The sequence below is a fragment of the Colias philodice genome, chromosome 31 (genome assembly GCF_061535455.1).
Source record: "Colias philodice isolate Cphi_HAF_F1 chromosome 31, ilColPhil1 Martin Lab GWU primary, whole genome shotgun sequence".
In the NCBI taxonomy this organism is placed as follows: Eukaryota; Metazoa; Arthropoda; class Insecta; order Lepidoptera; family Pieridae; genus Colias; species Colias philodice.
Genome location: NC_143116.1, coordinates 3,404,131 through 3,424,265, shown reverse-complemented (window position 1 = coordinate 3,424,265; position 20,135 = coordinate 3,404,131). Strand labels below are relative to the sequence as shown.

The 20,135-nt window shown below is 34.4% G+C and overlaps 2 protein-coding genes and 1 long non-coding RNA gene across 7 annotated transcripts in view; 1 reads left to right on the top strand and 2 right to left on the bottom strand.

Moving 5' to 3' along the window:
* LOC149475173 (uncharacterized) overlaps nt 1–20,135 on the bottom strand; it is a 35,887-nt gene that overhangs the window by 14,773 nt on the left and 979 nt on the right. The window lies entirely within an intron of this gene.
* Nucleotides 733–9,914, bottom strand: LOC149475175 (uncharacterized). Of its 3 annotated transcripts, none has more exons than XM_089713611.1 (9): nt 9,715–9,914; nt 9,515–9,628; nt 8,620–9,129; nt 7,428–7,642; nt 5,382–5,486; nt 4,161–4,370; nt 3,263–3,374; nt 1,219–1,320; nt 733–895 (listed from the first exon to the last, which is right to left on the bottom strand). In XM_089713611.1, the coding sequence occupies exons 1-9, from the start codon at nt 9,820–9,822 to the stop codon at nt 749–751; spliced, it is 1,623 nt and encodes a 540-aa protein (XP_089569737.1). In that variant the 5' UTR covers nt 9,823–9,914; the 3' UTR covers nt 733–748. The 3 variants fall into 3 exon arrangements, with proteins under 3 accessions (XP_089569737.1, XP_089569739.1, XP_089569740.1); XM_089713613.1 differs by having other exon boundaries at nt 9,718–9,914; XM_089713614.1 differs by lacking the exon at nt 4,161–4,370.
* On the top strand, nt 10,312–18,265 carry LOC149475174 (uncharacterized). Of its 3 annotated transcripts, none has more exons than XM_089713646.1 (9): nt 10,312–10,524; nt 10,850–10,963; nt 11,327–11,496; nt 12,150–12,321; nt 12,893–13,098; nt 13,792–13,905; nt 14,529–14,694; nt 15,867–15,972; nt 18,182–18,265. In XM_089713646.1, exons 1-8 carry the CDS (start codon nt 10,432–10,434, stop codon nt 15,957–15,959), a joined length of 1,128 nt encoding a protein of 375 aa, XP_089569772.1. In that variant the 5' UTR covers nt 10,312–10,431; the 3' UTR covers nt 15,960–15,972; nt 18,182–18,265. The 3 variants fall into 3 exon arrangements, with proteins under 3 accessions (XP_089569772.1, XP_089569770.1, XP_089569773.1); XM_089713644.1 differs by having other exon boundaries at nt 14,529–14,726; XM_089713647.1 differs by lacking the exon at nt 14,529–14,694.

The following is a 20,135-nucleotide window of genomic DNA, read 5'->3' as shown; positions in this document are numbered from 1 at the left end:
CTGATAATAATAATATATAGTGTTATCTTGTGTTTAATATTACGCGAGTTTAAAGAAATTAAAGATTTTAACGGACTTTAAACGCGATTTATTCATTGTTAACAAATAAATAAATTATTGTACTATTATCCTGACGTTTCGCACACTTTGCAGCGAGCGTGGTCCCGTATATATTATATTACTCTATGGCGTGGTCACGGGGAGACTAAAGATGTTATACGTCTTGACGGTCATTCAAAAATTGCTCTTTGTCACCTACCTCGGACGTCCATCTATTTTGGTAAAAGCAAAGGAACACATTGCGGATATAATACAAAGGCGTAATACCATAGAGTAAAATAATATTTCTACGTCATACAGAGTTTTGCTTCTTTAAAACTACGCAACGTATTTTGATATGTTTTTCTTAATAGTTATTCTCAAGGAAGGTTTAGTATATAATTTACTAGGTTTCCGCCCGCGGCTTCGCCCGCGCTGTCAAAGAAAAACCCGCATAGTTCCCGTTCCCGTGGGATTTCCGGGATTTCGTCATTTTCCCGGGATAAAAAGTAGCCTATGTCCTTTTTCGGGTATCAAAATATCTCCATATCAAATTTCATGTAAATTGGTTCAGTAGTTTAGGCGTGATTGAGTAACAGACACACAGACAGAGTTACTTTCGCATTTATAATATTAGTATGGATTAGTTTTTAGACAAAGCGGGCGAAGTTATTATAGTACAAAAGTCAAAAGGTAAATAAAACACAAATTATTGTTTCCGTTTAATGCCCTTATGTACAAGTTTGTAATGTGTGTACAAAGCTGCCGATTGTTTGAATGTATCACCGCATTCTTTGCACATAAAACTTCTTTCATCCGAATGTATAAGTTGGTGCACACGGAGCGTTGATGCCGTCTAGAATATAGAAAATATTAATAAACAATTGGGTAATAAATATTTAGTTTCTTAGTTTTAAAATTAACTAGCGGTCCGCCCCGGCTTCGCTCGTGATACAAATGTAGCCTTCCTCAATAAATGGGCTATCTAATAGTGAAAGAATTTTTCAAATCGGACCAGTAGTTCCTGATATTAGCATGTTCAAACGAACAAACTCTTCAGCTTTAGATAGCCCATTTATCGAGGAAGGTTATAGGCTAATAAATATCTTCACGGTAAGACCAACAGGAGCGGAGCAATGCGGGCGAAACCGCGGGGCACAGCTAGTAGTAAATACATACATAAAACTTCTTGCCACATTCATTACAAATGTGGTCTCTGCTTCTGGCAACACCATGCTTCTTTTGTCTATGATTGATTAACCGCCAATTAGATTTAAATAACTGTAAAAAAAATAATAAATTAATTAATTTAAAAAAAAATGACTTCAGGTTAAGTTTGAATCTATTATAGATATTTTGTTAAAAAATTGTACAGAAGTTACATTTTAGTTTATTTTTTTTAATGTTTGCTCTGTGTCTGGGTGTAAATTATCTATACAGGGTGTAATCGTTAAGTGTGCACAAGCGATTATTCCGTAACTATTGCAGATATCAAAAAACTTTAAACTGATATCGAAAGTACTTAACCTAATGAGTAAAATGGCCATAATAATTTTTTAAAAATAAAACGAGAAATAACCAAAAATGTTACATTAAACGCTCCCATACAATTTATTTCCCATACATTTTGTATTCATAGTAGATTTTCGAAGTGACGTCCTTATTGTGCAATACAATGAGGAGGTCTATTTACAGTTTCTAAATGAACTTCCCTCCAAATTTGCGAAGTAATTAAAGCAGAAAACCAAAAAAACAAAAAAAAAGCTAAAATCTTTCATATTAAATGTATAGGTTGATCCAAAAGTAATGATAATTGGGTATTTCCTGTGCACATAAAAATATAAAATAAATGTTTTATGCTTGCTCATGTAATCACTAAGTTATCACAAAAAAATTATATCTACAGGCCACGTTTCCAAGTATTAACATTAATTTTAATGTGAACAGTGCGAGCCAGAATGTTTCCCGACGAAAAGAAGAAACAACGATTCGACATTTAGAGGGTGAATTTCTAAATTTTTAATGAGATCAGGATAATTTTTTGTCACGATTTGTGACCATGGGCGTTACCTGGGTTCACCATGTTTATGCTGAAACCAAGAAACAATCAATGGCCTGGATGCGAGCTTCCAAAGTGACGGTGAAGATTTTCAAAGTGAAAATTAGTGGGATAGATTAAAGCCGTAGTTTTTTGGGACGCTGAAGAAATGTGGAATATTTTAAGAAGGTAGCCACTACTACACAGGGCTCTTACTACACAGACCAAATTAAAAGATTGCGGGTAGGTTAGTAAGAAAAAGAGACATGGCAAACTTCGGTCTTGAATGTTGGTTCACCAAGACAACGCAACGCAAAGCGTCAGTTGCGATGGCTGCCAATCAAAAGTCGGCATTGAAAATGCTTGAACGCCCACCCTGTTTGTAAGATCTAGCTCATAGTTAATTCTATCTCTTACCTCGGCACAAGAAACACCGTCGATACAAGACATTTTAAGACGACAGCGAAGTGATGGCCGATTTTGAGGGGTTTTTGTAGATGAAGTCAAAGTTTTTTTTTTTCTAAGTTAAGGAAAAAAAATATCGAAGTATATTATCTAGTTAGAAGACTATCTAGAGAAATAAATAATTATTTTAACTGTAATGACCTTGTTTAATATTGATTATCATTACTTTTGGATCAACCCATGTACATGGGATATTCATATCTCATACTAAATGTATGGGAGGGTTTAAAGTTAATTTTTTAGATATTTCTCGTATTATTTTTAAAAATTTATTATGGCCATTTTACTCATTAGGTTAAGTACTTTCGATATCAGTTTAAAGTTTTTTGATATCTGTAATAGTTACGGAATAATCGCCTGTGCACACTTAACGATTACACCCTGTATACGTATTTATTTAAAATTATAATATATTATGTATGTTTATCAGCCATCTGGTTTCCATAACACAAGCGAAAGCTTAGTAGTGCCGTGTGTGAAAATTGTCCTGAAATATGTATTTATTTAACTTGCCTATACACCTAGTAAAAAACTGAAAAACACGCTACGCTAAAATGAAGTCATAAAATTATTGCATTATCACCGATGCTTGATAAATACAATGTTTGCATTAAATCTGTCCGTTTAAAGTCAAAATCGAGTGTAAAGGAGTCGGTTACATACAAACATACAGGTGAAGCCAATAACAGCGTGTTAAATTTTCATAGTTTAAAAACATACCTTTTTACAGATACTGCATTTATACTGTGATTTTCGCAAATAGCAGATGTTCATATGTTTTTGTAGATACGATCTTTTCGCGAACCTCTTCTTGCAAGTTGAACATTCATACCTAAAAATATTTTAAATTTAAAAATTATTAACTCACTAGCTTTCGCTTTTTCAAAGAGGAACCCGCATAGTTCCCGCTCCCGTGGGATTTCCGGGATAAAACCTATCCTATGTATTAATCCAAGTTACCCTCTATATGTGCGCTAAATTTCATTGTAATCGGTTTAGTAGTATTTGCGTGAAAGAGTAACAAACATACACACACATACACATACATCCATCCTAACAAACTTTCGCATTTATAATATTAAGTAAGAAGTAGGATTGTATTTTCTAGTGTTTGATTTAACGCGAGTATAAATCGCGTTAAATCAAACACTAGAAACACATTTTGCGATTCATTTTTATATATATAAAAATGAATCGCAAAATGTGTTGGTAAGCGCATAACTCGAGAACGGGTGGACCGATTTCGATAATTCTTTTTTTATTATATTCCTTGAAGTACCAGGATGGTTCTTATGTAGAGAAAACATAAATATGTACCACGGGCGAAGCCGGGGCGGACCGCTAGTTATCTATACTAATATTATAAAGCTGAAGAGTTTGTTTGTTTGTTTGAACGCGCTAATCTCAGAAAATTTTTTTTCGGTGTTAGATAGCCCATTTATCGAGGAAAGTTATAGGCTATATAATACCACTCTAAGACCAACAGGAGCGGAATACTGCGGATGAAACCGCGGAGTTCAGCTAGTGTTAGATAATATAAATATTTCATAATATATCCATAATAATCATTAATCTTATTTCATTTTATATAACCTAAAATAAATAAAAAAGAACTTACGCTGGTTCCGAATGATTGACGCTGTAATTCAAATGATTCCTATAATTCTTTATATTCTTACATTGCACTTTACATACGTCACAATATGATAGTTTCTTAGCCAACATTACACTATGTGTTGCCATGTGTAATTCTAGGCGATTTTTCATTTTGAACGTCATTCCACAATGGTCACATATATATTGTATCCATTCCACTTTGTGGATGTGTCTGTGAATGAATAAAATTTTATTATCTACTAGCGGTCCGCCCCGGCTTCGCCCGTGGTACATGTTTACGTTTTCTCTACATAAAAACCATCCTCGTACTTCAAGGAATATAATAAAAAAATAATTATCGAAATCGGTTCAGCCGTTCTCGAGTTATGCGCTTACCAACACATTTTGCGATTCATTTTTATATATAAGAAGAAGATACATCTATAATAATTAATATGTACTTAATCTATACTAATATTATAAAGCTGAAGAGTTTGTTTGTTTGAACGCGCTAGTCTCAAGATCTACTGGTTCGATTTGAAAAATTATTTCGGTGTTAGATAGCCCATTTATCGAGGAAGGCTATAGGTTATATATCATCACGTTAAGTCCAAAGGGAGCGGATCCACGCGGGTGAAACCGCGGGGCGCAGCTTGTATATAATAAAATCGTAGGAAAGTCAAAACTGTATATTGGATATTTTTTTTAAATAATACTTGGGGCGTGATCTACAATAGATACGGAAGCCAAAAATACAGTTATCAAAATTTTCGTCTGTTTGTATGTATGTCCTGGCTAATCTGGAAAATTACTGCATGGATTTACTTCAAATTTGGTATAGAGATAGCTTGAGACCTGAGGAATGACACAGGATACGTTTTATACGAAAAACTTTCGCATTTATAATATTAGTAGGATATAAAATGTTGTGTGGTTTTATGAAACCACGGTAAAAGTGAAACTGTTCGAACGGTTCCGAACACTGCTTTGTGTAGCGCATGTCGCGTGTCGGTCGGCTGCCGAGTAGGTATACCTACTCGGCCTCCGCGATACACGCGACATGCGCTACACAGACCAAACAGTTTGAGACGATGTAATAAAAGTTTCACTTTAAAAATTATAAATTTTTAACGAAAAGGGAATGCACCTGCAATGCGTCAGACCACATTTAAAGTAAAACTTGAGTGTGAGTATGACCTTTTGTATGAGTTATTTTAACTTTGAGTTTGAGAGACGCACTTACTCGATATGTTTCCTCAGTGCGTAATTCCCTTTGAAGTTTCTACCACATTCCGAACATTTGATTTTATTATGTACGGACATGTGACTCTCTAATTCCCCTGCAGACCTGAAAGAAAGTGTATTTATAGAGTCTGGCCAGCCAAAGCTGAACCCAGTTAAGGGCGGCAAAGGAGAATGACCACGGGTGGTATCGGTAAAATTTTAGTTGTGCCACGTATTCTTGATATTGTTAATTCCTATTTGTATTTATAATGGTCATATGTATCAATATTAAGTCTTAATTATACCGGATAAATTGAAATAATAGTAAAAGTTATTCTTTTGAAACATGTATATGACCACGTATGGAATCGGGAAAATACTACATAGTTGTGTCACGTGTTCGTGATATTGTTAATTCCTATTTGTATTTATAATGATCATATTTATCACTATTAGAGCGTATACGCACTATGCGGGTAACCGCATTGCGGGTAGCCGTCCGGCTGACCGCAAGCACAATTATGTACGTAATATTCATTTCTATACGCACTGCGATGCGGCTACCGCAGACCGCACAGTGCGCATAGAAATGAATATTACATACATAATTGTGCTTGCGGTCAGCCGGACGGCTACCCGCAATGCGGCTACCCGCAATGCGGCTACCCGCATAGTGCGTCTACGCTCTAAAGTCGTAATTATACCGAATAAATAGAAATAAAAGTAAAAGTTTTTGTTTTGACACATATATCTATCTCTCTTGCAAGCGTCCTGCGTCATATGTCATAGTTGAATGAATGTGTTCGACGCATTGTTCGACGTTATTCATTTTGAAATAATGTTTATTACGATTTACTTTTCACATTTATCTTGTAAATTAAAATATTACCTATGTAATAAATGTAAAACTTAACGTTCATCGTTAGTTTAAACTCGATAAAAGTATTTTTTTGAAGCGTTGAATAAAACTTTTGTTTTATTTTTATTGTCGTGAACTGCGGCTTATTTACATAAAAACTTTAATCGTTTCTAAAAGTACTAACATCAAGCTTCAAATTGAGCTATATTTCATCTTGACACAATAAGTTTGATTGCGATACCAAGTGCCATAGTCACTTGGGCAATCTCCTTTACAAAATATGGACCTGGTAACATCAGCTTAGTTAGGAAAAAAAATTTTTGATACTTTTGATATTCTTAGAGGTGATCATAGTATATGGGTACATTAGGTACACAACAAATAAGGATTTAAAAGTTATTAAAGGATGTTGTAGCCCTGTCAATAAAACATTTGACTTACATTTTTTTTTTGTATTTACTAATCATTGTAACTCTTTATATTTACTAATTATTATAAATAAAAGCTGCCGCACAGCATTCTTTATAGTTTTACCCATATTTCAACACTAAAATCTTTAAATTCGCAAATAATTTGACCCGTTTTCAACAATACTGACAACCTACGCAGAAACGCCATGATAACATTCCAGATAATGTGGCCGCTACAAAAAACACTGGGTTCAGCTTTGGCTGGCCAGACTCTAAAGTTGTTTGTCAAACAACAATAATAAATAAATTAATGCCAAAATCTGAAAATTATAAGAGTAGCCGATGTTATATGCAGATATTTCAGTTTATATTTTAAAGCAAAAAATCATGTCTTTCAGACGTACGGAAGGTTTCTGAATTAAGTAAATGCTTATCTATACTAATATTATAAAGCTGAAGAGTTTGTTTGTTTGAACATGCTAATCTCAGGAACCACTGGTCCGATTTGAAAAATTCTTTCGGTGTTAGATAGCCCATTTATCGAGGAAGGCTATAGGCTATATATCATCACGCCAAGACCAACAGGAGCGGAGCCACGCGGGTGAAACCGAAGCGCAGCTAGTACTTGGGGCCACTGAAAATCAGTGCTGTGCTGCTGAAGGCACAGCAAAATACTGAGTTGGTCCCCTTTTTGCTAAAGGGCTGCCACACTTGTCTTTTTCTCTGTTTTTCCTGGTATATTTGTTATTGGCCTTTGGCAAAATAAATTCTTTCTTTCTTTCTTCTTTCTACTTACATAAAGACATTGTCACATTGGCCACAATGCACTTTCCCAGCCTCATCCTCTAAATGCTTATCAGTAGAATGCTTAATCGCACCGCGATGTGAAAAAGTCTCGAATCTACAGAAGACACAGCGATAAGACACATAGTGGCTTCTTTCATGTATATGTAAGAGGTATTGACTGGAGAATCGCGTTTCGCATATTTTACACATATATTCTCCTACGCTCTGTAAAATAAATGTTTTTAAGTTATTTTGGGTTATGTGGTAAGTAATTTGACTAATTGACATTTTTACGGTTCCATAACGAACCTATGTCTCTTTGTATGCTTTAATCTTTAAAACTATGCAGTGGATTTTGATGCGGTTTTTTAATAGATAGAGTGATTCAAGAGGAAGGTTTTAGTATTTAACTAGCGGTCCGCCCCGGCTTCGCCCGTGGTACATATTTACGTTTTCTCTACATAAGAACCATCCTCGTACTTCAAGGAATATAATAGAAAAGAATTATCGAAATCGGTTCAGCCGTTCACACGTGATGCCGTGACAACGCGAAACGGGTGCGGACCCGCCGCCTTTTTATAGCTCCCGCCGCGAAGCGCGTCGAACGCGGCAACTGATACACAAAAATAATCCTTATGGCATGATTCTGTAATTCACGCGCGATGACTTATAGCGTATTTTATGTATAACTTTGGTGTTTCTACACCGATTTACATGATTCTTTTACTATAACCTGCCCAGGAGTATGAAGAATAATTGTGCCAAATTTGGTTAAAATCCGTCGTGTAGTTTTTGTTTCTATAACGAATATACAGACAGACAGACAGACAGACAGACAGACAGACAGACAAAAATTTTACTGTCTGCATTTTTGGCATCAGTAGCGATCCCTTATCACCCCTTCATAGTTTTTTTTTAAATATATTTCATGTACAGAATTGGCCTCTCTACAGATTTATTATAAGTATAGATTTATTACGTTTTAGACGAAACGGGCCAAGCCTCGGGCGGATATCTAGTCTTCTATGCTAGTCATAATAAAAATTAAGTGTGTTGGTAAGCGCTAAACTCGAGAACGGCTGGTCTGATATCGTTAATTCATTTTTATTCCTTGAAGTATGAGGATGGTTACTATGGAGAGAAAACGTAAATATGTACCACGGGTGCAGTCGTGGCGCACCGCTAGTATTTAAATTTCTTACCTCGCTGTGATTCTTTTTCACATGTAAATCAAAAGTTTCCTCTCTCTTAAACCCAAGCACACATGTATCACATTTAAAAGGTACTTTCTTGTAATTTGGTTGACTTCTCTTTTCTTCTCTATTCGCTACTAACTCTTGTTCTGTATAAATTACTGTTTTGAACTTTCTCTTAAATTCATTTTCATTAAAACACTTAATTTTAACATTATTCTTTATATCTTGTAAATTTGTTTTATCTGTATCTTTTATATTATTTTTTTCTTCATTTGTCTCAGCTTTATTTATTATTTGTTCTTCCCTTTGATTTGTGTTATCTATATTTTGAATTATATCCGTTTCTTCAATATTTTCGTTAAAATCATGGATTTCAAAGTCTATATATTCCTCTTTTAAATTAATTGCTGTCGTTGATTCTAATTTTATTTCGTCAACTTCTTCTTCATAATAAAATTCATAATCATACAATTGTTTTGTACTGCTTGTTAATGTGCTTACTGATTTGAGTTTGCTCTGAAAATTAAAGAAATATTTAATAGTACGAGATCCCACAGCACGATTAGTGCGTTCATCATTTATGAAGAGTTTGTTTGTTTGAACGCGCTAATCTCAGGAAATACTGGTCTGATTTGAAAAATTCTTTCGGCGTTAGATAGCCTATTTATCAAGAAGGCTATAAGCTATATATCATCACGCTAAGACCAACAGGAGCGGAGCAATACAGGGCCACAGCTAGTATAATCTATTAGTGTTTAATAAAATATGTTTGATTTAGAATATATTTTTTCCCTAAAAAAAGAGAGAGAAATAATATGTATTCTATCTTTGTATGTGTATAAACAGATGGAATACATAATAATAAACTAAGAGAATGAAATTTGATTAAAAATGTAAGTACCTGGTCCGATAGTGCTAATAAATTCTGCAATCTTATAGCTTTTTGCTTGAAATCGTAGAATTTTAACATAATCGCTTTGCACTCCCAACAAATTTCACCATAAGATGTATCTATCTGTAATTTCAATGGATAGTTTTGAATTTTGATGAAAACGTGAAACGAAAACTCTTAAAAACGAATTTAGTATTTATTTAACTGACCTCTCTCATATCAAGTTCTGTAAGTAGAAATTTTAAACCTGTGATCGGACTTGTGGTCCTTCCAGTGCTACAGCACGTTTTACAAATTTTATTTAAGTTTTCAGTCATGTTTTAAAAGCTTTTCGATTTCGAATAACAATCAACAAATAAAAAAAAAAAAAGCGAAAGATTTATACGTTTTGAAGGGAAACCAGAGAAAATCGAAGCCATTGGAAGCTCATTATTCCTCTGAGATTGGAAGCCATTTTTATGACATATGTCAAATTCAAAGGGAAATGTCATTTCAATTTAAAAAAAAATTTATAGGTTGTGGATACATGGTATATTGAATTCTAGCATTATATTATAATTTATTTTTATTATAATAGGTGGAATGAGGGTTCAATTGTATTAAATAAATTTGAAGGCTCAAAAGTATTTAAATCTGATTCATAAATTCTCATAATTCTTCTTCAGCAAATTTTAATTTTAGAATAACTTTTCAGAATGACATTAGTTAGTGTGTGGTAAGGTCTTTATTTCAAAAAGACTCCCTATCTGATCAAAAACAGATATATGTGGAGATTTAAAAATAAAATGTTAAAAAATAAACAAACAACAAATGCGCTTTTAAATTTTCTTTGAGGGTTGAAAGTTGAAACATACTACATATAATAAGTTTAACAGATCGTAGCGAAAAGTGAAACTTGCTTTAAGTATAATACAAAATAAATCAAAATGAACAACGAATCTTGTTGCTTATGCCGTAGAAAAGGCAGTCGAATTGTAGATTTAAACATAGCACATTTATTGCTAAAACTCGGACTTAATGTAAGTTACATGTAAAAGTTGAATATCTAAATTTACAATATTATAACGCTGAAGAGAGTATAGTGTTCTGTGCGCTGAAGAATTTGTTTGTTTGTTTGAACGAGCTAATCTCAGGAACAACTGGTCCGATTTGAAAAATTCATGCGGTGTTAGATAGCCCATTTATCGAGGAAGGCTATAGAGGCGATATAGGCTATATATCATTATTCTAAGACCAACAGGAGTGGAGCAGTGCTAGTAAAACCGCAGGGCACAGCTAGTTTAATATATTCAGTACTAATATATAAATTATTATAGTAAAAATATAAATTTATTAAAATTGCAGAACAATCAATCATTCATTTGCATTTGGTGTGAAAAAGTACTAAAGAAAATTGAAAAATTTCTTCAATACATTAAATTATGTCAAGAAATAATAGTTGATGATAGAACGGATGATGTAAGTACAGTAGTTATTACATATATTATAATAAATAAATAAATATTTCAGGACATTATTCACACACATCACAATCTGATCCCATACTAAGCTTTCGCTTGTGTTATTGAAACCAGATGGCTGATAAACATACATATATAATTTTAAATAAATACTTATATAGATAATTAACACCCAGACACAGAGCAAACATATGTGTTCATCACACAAATATTTGCCCCGGGTGGGAATCGAACCCACAACCTCTGGCTTGGAAGGCAGGATCACTACCAACCAAGCCTGAATCGGTCAGTCAATTATTATTTAATGTTTTCAAAATGGCTAAATAAAACAAAAATATAATTTAAAATTTATTTCTTTCAGTATAATCCATACATATTTACAATACAAAAATTGGATAGTATAAACATTATGCCGACTTTCAACGAAGTTTATATAGATGAAACTGTTCCAGAGTACCATGAGAATAGCTGTACCGAAAATGATGAAATGATAGATGGTGAATGGGATAATGTTGGGGAAAAAAATTCAAGGTATATTGGTTTAAATTTATTTTATGACTAGCGGTCTGTCCCGGTTTCGCCCGTGGTACATGTTTACGTTTATCTCCATAAGAACCATCCTTGTACTTCAAGGAATATTATAAGAAAAGAATTAACGAAATCGGTTCAGTAGTTCTCAAGTTATGCGCTTACAAACACATTTTGCTATTCATTTTTACCTATAATATAGATCTTATAAAAATAACAGTTGTAGAAATACACTTTATTTGTTGATGTTATGGAAAGTCACGGCGTATCGCATGGTATCGTGTGGCATGGTATCGTGTTTCATGTTGCATGGCATGGCGTAGCGTAGCGTGGCATAACATGGCGTTAGAGGGTGTGGCATGGTGTAGCGTGGCATGGCGTGACATGGTGTGTTGTACCCTTAATATCCATACTAATATTATAAAGCTGAAGAGTTTGTTTGTTGAACACGCAAATCTCAGGAACTACTGTTTGGATTTGAAAAATTATTTCAGTGTTAGATAACCCATTTATTGAGGAAGGTTATAGGCTATATATCGTTTCTCTAAGACCAACAGGAGCGCAGCAACGCGGGTGAAACCGCGGTGCACAGCTAGTGTGAAAATAAACATACTAGACGACCTAATATGTACATGTTAATCTAATATTTGTTGCAGTAAAAACACAGATTTTGAAGTTATCTATTTATCTCAAGAGGAACAATTGGAAGATATCGAAAATAAAAAGAAAGCTGACAAATATATGAATAAGAAATATAAATGTGAACTGTGTGGTGTCGGTTTTCTTACTGATGACGTTTTGCAAGAACATAATTTTAGACATAGTTATGTAAGTATTATCACTATCAATATCACTACATACTAATATTATAAAGAGGAAAGGTTTGTAAACACGTATGTATGTATGGTTTTCACGCCTATTCACGCATAACCTACTGGACCGATTTCAAAAATTCTTGCACCATTAGAAAGCTGCATCTTCACTGAGCAACATAGACTATATTGCATTTTCAAAAAAAAAATAGAGATCCTTACCAAAAATGCAATAATGTAACCCAAAGTGTAAAAAATTCCTTAATAAAAATTCTGTCATTGCGTGCGCTGCGGAATCTATTCCTTGAAGTACGAGGATAGTTCTTATGAAAAAAAAAACGTAAACATGTATGTAGGTATCTGTTTCACTGTTCGATTTTCTTTAGAAACAAGTAGGTGATCAGCCTTCTGTGTCCTGCCAGACCGAGACATTATTTTTACTTCGTCTCCACCGGGAATCGAACCCATTACCCCTCGCTGCTACGCTCACGCGTCAACCACTGTACCAAGGAGGCGATTCTACATTCTATCTTATTTAAGCATGATTTTTATTATTATACATATTAATAAATAGTTTATTCCAACAGGAAGCAGGCGACCACATATGTGCAATATGTCAGCTGCATTTTAAAACAAATTTGGTATTATCTCAACATAAGTTAGCTCACAGAAGAAGATTCAAATGTGTGTTATGTAAAAAAAGGTTCAAAAGATGGTCCCACGCTCTGGGGCATGGGACTAAATGTGGGGTTTGGGACAGTGTGGCTTGTGATGTATGTGAAAAAGTGTTTAGGTGAGTTAAGTTTTTGATCATTCTACCGTTACTAGCTTTCCGCCTGCGGCTTCGCCCGCGTTATCAAAGAAAAACCCGCATAGTTCCCTTTCCCGTGGGATTTCCGGGATAAAACCTATCCTATGTGTTAATCCAAGTTACCATCTATATGTGTGCTAAATTTCATTGTAATCGGTTCAGTAGTATTTGCGTGAAAGAGTAACAAACACACACACACATCCTCACAAACTTTCGCATTTATAATATTAGTAGGATAGGATATTAGGATAATTGCATGGCGTACAGTCTTATCTGCATTACATATTTAAAAAAAATCTAAAATATTTATTCAGTAAATATGAAATATGTTTACAATTTTTAGTCTTACAATTGTTAGAACATCTCGCTTTTCCGACATTACATATTACTTTTATTGTTACACGAATAACATTTTCTTAGCTAAAGAGAAATATGTAAAAACTATTCAGATGTATTATAGGGAACAGAACAGGTGTGTGTGTGTGAGTGCGCGTGAGTGTGTGTGAATAGAATTAATTATTTAAGTAATAATTTACAATCAGCCAGATTTTTATTTTCGAGTGTTAAAATATGCAATATTTTATATTTGATTATTGACAATTTTATTTTCTGTTAAGTAATTTTTTATCAGACAAATATAATTTAGTTATGTATAAAAAACTATTATCATTCCAGAGATAATAATTCTTTGAACGTCCACAAGAAAATTCACACAAAGGAAAGAAATTTTATTTGCGACGAGTGTAACAAGGGCTTTAGAACGAGACAACATCTTATCATACATTTACGGTTAGTATTCAACATAAAGTGAAGTCCCATGTCCCCTAGTGGGGTAAGGGGCAGATGTATTATACATCTGTTTCACTGATCGATTTTCTTTAGGGACAAGTAGGTGATCAGCCTTCTGTGTCCTGCCAGACCGAGACATTTTTTTTTCTTCGTCTCCACCGGGAATCGAACCCAGGACCCCTCGGTTCTACGCTCACGCGTCAACCACTGTACCAAGGAGGCGATAGTATTCAACATGGCATAAACTAAAAATATATAACTAGCTGTGCTCCGCGGTTTTACCCGCATTTCTCAGTTCCTATTGGACTAAGCTTGATATATAGCCTACTAGCTACCGCCCGCGGCTTCGCCCGCGTGGTATTTTGATAAAAGGTAGCCTATGTTCTTTCTCAGGGTCTAAAGATGGTCTGTGCCAAATTTCATCAAAATCAGTTGAGAGGATTAAGCGGGAAAGCGTAACAGACAGACAGAGTTACTTTCGCATTTATAATATTAGTATGGATAGCTTTCCTTGATAAATGGGCTATCTAACACCTAAGGAATTTTTCAAATCGGACCCAAAATATATAACTACTTAATTAGCAAACCGATATATTATTAATTTTTTATGATTGTTTTTGCAGTTCCCACACTGGCGTGAAACCGTTCGGCTGCACTGAATGTGATAAAACTTTCTCCACGCACTCAAATTTGAAAGCTCATTCCATAGTGCATGAGAAAGAGAAATTATTCTTTTGTGTAGAATGTAATAAGAGATATAAGAGTGAAAAGAGTTTGCGAAGACACTTTGTGAGTTCTCTTAAACATGTGCAAGAAAGAGAGTGAGTTTTATACCTGTACTAGCTTTCCGCCCGCGGCTTCGCCCGCGCAGTCAATGAAAAACCCGCATACTTCCCGGTCCCGTGGGATTTCCGGGATAAAACCTATCCTATGTGTTAATCCAAGTTACCCTCTATATGTGTGCTAAAATTCATTGTAATCGGTTCAGTAGTATTTGCGTGAAAGAGTAACAAACACACATCCTCACAAACTTAGACTTTCGCATTTATAATATTACTAGGAAGGATTTAGTAAGTTGTATACAAGACTAGCTGCACCCCGCATTGCTCCGTTCATATTATTCTTAGCGTGATGATATATAGCCTATAGCCTTCCTCGATAAATGGGCTATCTAACACCGAAATAATTTTTCAAATCGGACCAGTAGTTCCTGAGATTAGCGCGTACAAACAATCAATCAAACTTTTCAGCTTTATAGGATAGATTTAGTAATTTCTGTATACATATTGTAAGAAATAACACGCGGGGCCGGGTTAAATATTAGTTTGAATGTAATAAGAATGTACTGCGATTCTACACAGCTACCTAATTGATGTAGGTAGTTGGTTACAAATCGCAGCCAGTCAACGACCATTAGCAAAGTGAGGGTAGTTGGGTCGAATGTCGTATAAACAACGTCCTAGCCCCTAGGCACGATTCGTACGAATGCGCCACGAGTCAAATGAAAGCGGCAATTTATAGCATTCGACAATAAACATGTTCAGACATGAAATAGTGACAACTACATTGACAACAATTCATCCACAAAAATATTAATTCAAAAGTTACGTCTAGCCCAATCCACACGCTGGCTGTTTGTCACAAACACCGCAAACAGCGAACGTCCCAAACACCAACCACAATCACCCAACACAAACAGCCATTCACATGCTTGGCGAACGCTCATAACATTCCGAATCAACAAACATGCATCCTTTGATCTGGCAAATAAACCGACACCGATGCCGAACACTGGGCAGTGTTCGGCATCGGCAACAACACAAACACAAACAGTGACAAACAGGCAAACAACGACAAACACCCATCCACACGTCCGTGTTTGCTGTTTGCTGTTGGCTGTTTGCCATTGTTTGTCAAGCGTGTGGATGGGGCTTTACAATATTATTTTTGTTTTTTTTTAGGTTTTCCTGTACGCAATGTGGCAAAAAGTTTATTTCGCAAATATCATTGTCTTCGCATATAAGAAATGTTCATTTGATGACTTACAAATGTAATATTTGTGAAAAGGTGAGATGTTTTAGCTTCACTACATAGTACCTATAAAACAAAGTCGCTTTCTCTGTCCCTTTGTATGCTTAAATCTTTAAAACTACGCAACGGATTTTGATGCGGTTTTTTTAATAGATAGATTGAATCACAAGAGGAATGTTTTAGTATATAACTAGCTGTCCCGGCGAACTTTGTACCGCCCTGTCAATGAATGTTGTGTTACCTTTTAGTTGAACTAATTTAGGCTTTGATGAACGTAATACAATGATACAAAATAAATATTTATATGGATTGATATGTAATAGTATTTTCTTTTATTACTTCAAACACGTCTCAGAGAAAAATGATTGAATTTTAATAAGTTGTGCAGCATGGATTAACTCTTAAATAGCACGTTCATGTTCGTTATTCTTTTGACTAACCAAATTAAAATGTGTGCATGCTGCAAGCCAGATTTTTGTCATTCAATTGAATACATCCATTATTGAATAATCCCAAAGATGTGTTCCTTTAATGTAACTCATCAGTGATCGGATTTTTTGCTTGAAAACACATGTGGCGATGTCGTGCCGATCATTTGATATTTGTCCGGGAAGCAGCAGTGGAATAATTTCCATCCATTTCGGATTAAATGTAAATGTAATGAATAGATCTGGCCGACCAAAATGACGAACATATTAATATGTCATTGCATCTTGCGCATATTCACTTGGGCTACCTGTGCAAACTATGTCGCCGGTAAAATAATCAACATTTTCTGCATCTTCTTCTGTGCTATTGCATCGCATAAATGGATGTAATCTTCAAAACGCAATTTAGCATGTTTATAGCTACGCACAATATTGTTGACGCAGTCGACGTAATCGCAACGAATAATTGTCAGAATTTTTACATTTTTATAGATTTTTTTTTAACAATTAATCGAACTAACCTTCTTGGTTAGTTTCCCCACCAAAAATACCTAATCAATTTCTGAAAGCACGCGTAAACACAAATATTTGATGAATTTTTATGTATCTGCTTTAATTGCACTTTTCAATAATAGATTTTAAAAAAATACAGACAATAGTTTATTCACCCTTTTTTCTTTTTAATTATTTTACACAAAATACATTTTTGAACGCATGAATGTCAAACATTATTTTCCGTATTTGACAGGACATGTACGAAAATCAAAATTTTGGGAAAATATTTATTCGTCTAGTTTTTGTTGTTTTTATGATTTATTCTTCTATTCTGGGCGGTGACAAATCCAACAAATCCAAAACCATGAAAATTGGTTCAGCAGATCTCGAGTTATAAGTGTTGAAACATACAGACTTTCTTTTATATATATAGATTTATTAGGTTTTGACAAAGCGGGCGAAGCCGCGGGCGGAAAGCTAGTTATTAATAAAAGCAAGTATTTCTATTGCTTGTGTTATTCTGAAGCTACATCACTGCTTAGTATCATCAAAATCCGTTCAGTGGTTTTCGCGTGAGAGCAATAAACATATTTATTTATTTACTCTTTATGTACACGCATATAAAATAAAAACTATGCAATTGTAAAATGTATAAATGGTGGCTTTATGGCTCAAAACCATCTCTACCAGGCAACCTTCATAAGTGAATTCTTATAAACTTTCGCATTAATTATAATGTTAGAAGGATAATGAATATTTTGCTATAGTATTATTTTAGTGTAACATTTTTTTGTTACGCGTGGTATTTTTCCGTTACGCGCCATCTTTTTCTTATACCTACCACGCGTGATTTATACGCGTATTTCTGTAAAATTGCATATAGTAAATTATTTTTTGAAAAATAAGGTCATAAAGAAGTTTCACTTCTTACGTGTGTACACTAGTACACGCACACATTTTTTTAATCAATATTTTTTTTTTGGAGCAGTGGTGGCTCAGTGGTGAGACCTCGGACTTCGAATCGATAAGTCCGGGGTTCGAGACCAGGCGAGCGCGCAGGAAATAAATTGATTTTTCAATTTATCTGCGCATGTTGTAACATCACCACTGCTCGAACGGTGAAGGAAAACATCGTGAGGAAACCGACATGTCGAAGAATTAAAAAGTTCGATGACATGTGTCATCCGCCAACACGCACTTGGCCAGCGTGGTGGATTATGGCCTGTACCCTCATAGGAGGCCCGTGTCCCAGTAGTGGGAACGTATATGGGCTGATGATGATTTTAATTTTTAACAATAATATTGTATTTTTTCTGTTTCAGATATTTTCAAATAACTCAAACTTGAAGAAACATGTACGCTGTGTGCATAGTAAAAGTTGAAATATATATTTTTATATACAAAAATTGTTTTTTATTTATTTTTATAGTAGACCTCACATATTTTTTGAAAAAATAATCGATGAAATGTGGACGATTGGTTAGTGTTAGTATGTGATACCATAGAACGCCTACCTATCAGATATTATCAGACGATGAATATTGACATGATTTTAAAAGAGCAACTATGGAGTTTCTTGCCGGTTCTTCTCCATAGATACTGCTTTCCGAATAGGTGGTAAATGTTAAAAATATGTAGGTAATGACGATTCAAAAGTGCTTCTAAAAGAAGTCTTATTGAATAAATAAATGTTTGAGTTTGAAAGCAATGATGAAGGTTCATAAAAATAGTACTACACGTCTTTTCTCAAGGCTGATTTTCACATATTTTAGAATATACAGTTAAAAATAAGATGTGTTTTTTTTATTTATTTATGTCAGTAGTTACTCCCAGACCCTTCCGGTCGCGGTGGGCCAAATTGCTCAACAGAGTTATTACTTATCTTTTCCGGCCTACGGGGGCTCATGTTGATGGAATTTCGTTTATCTCGATGACTTATTAATAATTTTGCGGGCAAGGCGTCTCTTAAGGAAAATGGCCCACCGGAAGTGGCTGGGAGTACTGACATCTTATTTTAACTGTATATTCTAAAATATGTTAAAATCAGCCATGAGAAAGTCCGTGTAGTACTGTTTTTATGAACCTTCATCATTGCTTCAAATTCAAACATTTATAAATTCAATTAGACTTCTTCTAGAAGTTGAATCGTCATAACATATTTTTTACATTTACCACCGATTCGAAAAGCAGTATCTATGGAGAACAACCGGCAAGAAACTCCATAGTTGCTCTTTTAAAATCGTGTCAATATTACAATTTAATTTCACATGCATATATCTGTTTTCTTAGAAAAAGGCACATTATAAAGTAAGTTGGTATGAAATAAAAATCAAAAAAATAATTAATGCATCATTTATTCAGCCCAAAATAAAAATAAATAAATAACGAACCCTTAAATAAAAAACAACCTTAACCCGCCATTGGTGACCAGGTCTGTGAGACGGGCAGTTAAAGAAACCCAAATATTTTTGTCACCATTTATCGAATTACACTCTGGTTTCGAGTAGCTGCCTAATTTCGCGCCCCCTACCCTACCCCTACCCCGCGACAGCGACGCGGGCGCACGTTACAGAGTTTTGGCCCCAACCCGGTGCGTGAGACCGGCGTCACCAACTAAGTAAGTCAAATGGTTATTATGTATTTTTTTATTATACTTATTTTCATAAAGCTGTTGTTGTAATTTTATAGTTTAATCATATAATTCTATTATTAGTAAGCGTTTTGCTAGATTTGATCGATATTTTACAAGAAATTCCGTGTTTTTTGTTCAAATTGTGAACATTGTTTCAGTTTGTCTTACGAAAGTAATCAGCGTCGGCTCGAGGCTCTTTTGCAAGAAGCAGTGTCTGATGAGGACAGATTACAAACGTCATCGGAAAGTGAATCTGGAATTTACTTCGAATCAGATAATTTCGAACCAGATCGCACGTAGTACCAACTTGCTCTAGTTGTTTGGTTGTTGAAGATGAATGATTTTATCATTTTAGTATTGTATATATATATATTTTTTTTTGGTCGAAGTATTACCATTTATGTTACTTAATTTTATGTTTTCAATGTCATAAGACTGACTAAGCCTAATTTAATTGTTAAATAATTAAGATTGTTGCTTTATTTTTGAGTTTTAAAAAAACTTTGTTAAAATACTTGAAAATTTTAGTTATTCCAAAGATATTGTCTTATGCTAATAAAAGAGATTTGATTTATGAAATACCTATGTTTTATTGACAATAAAAGATCAAACTTTATATCTATCCCAATGAAAAGTAGCATGAA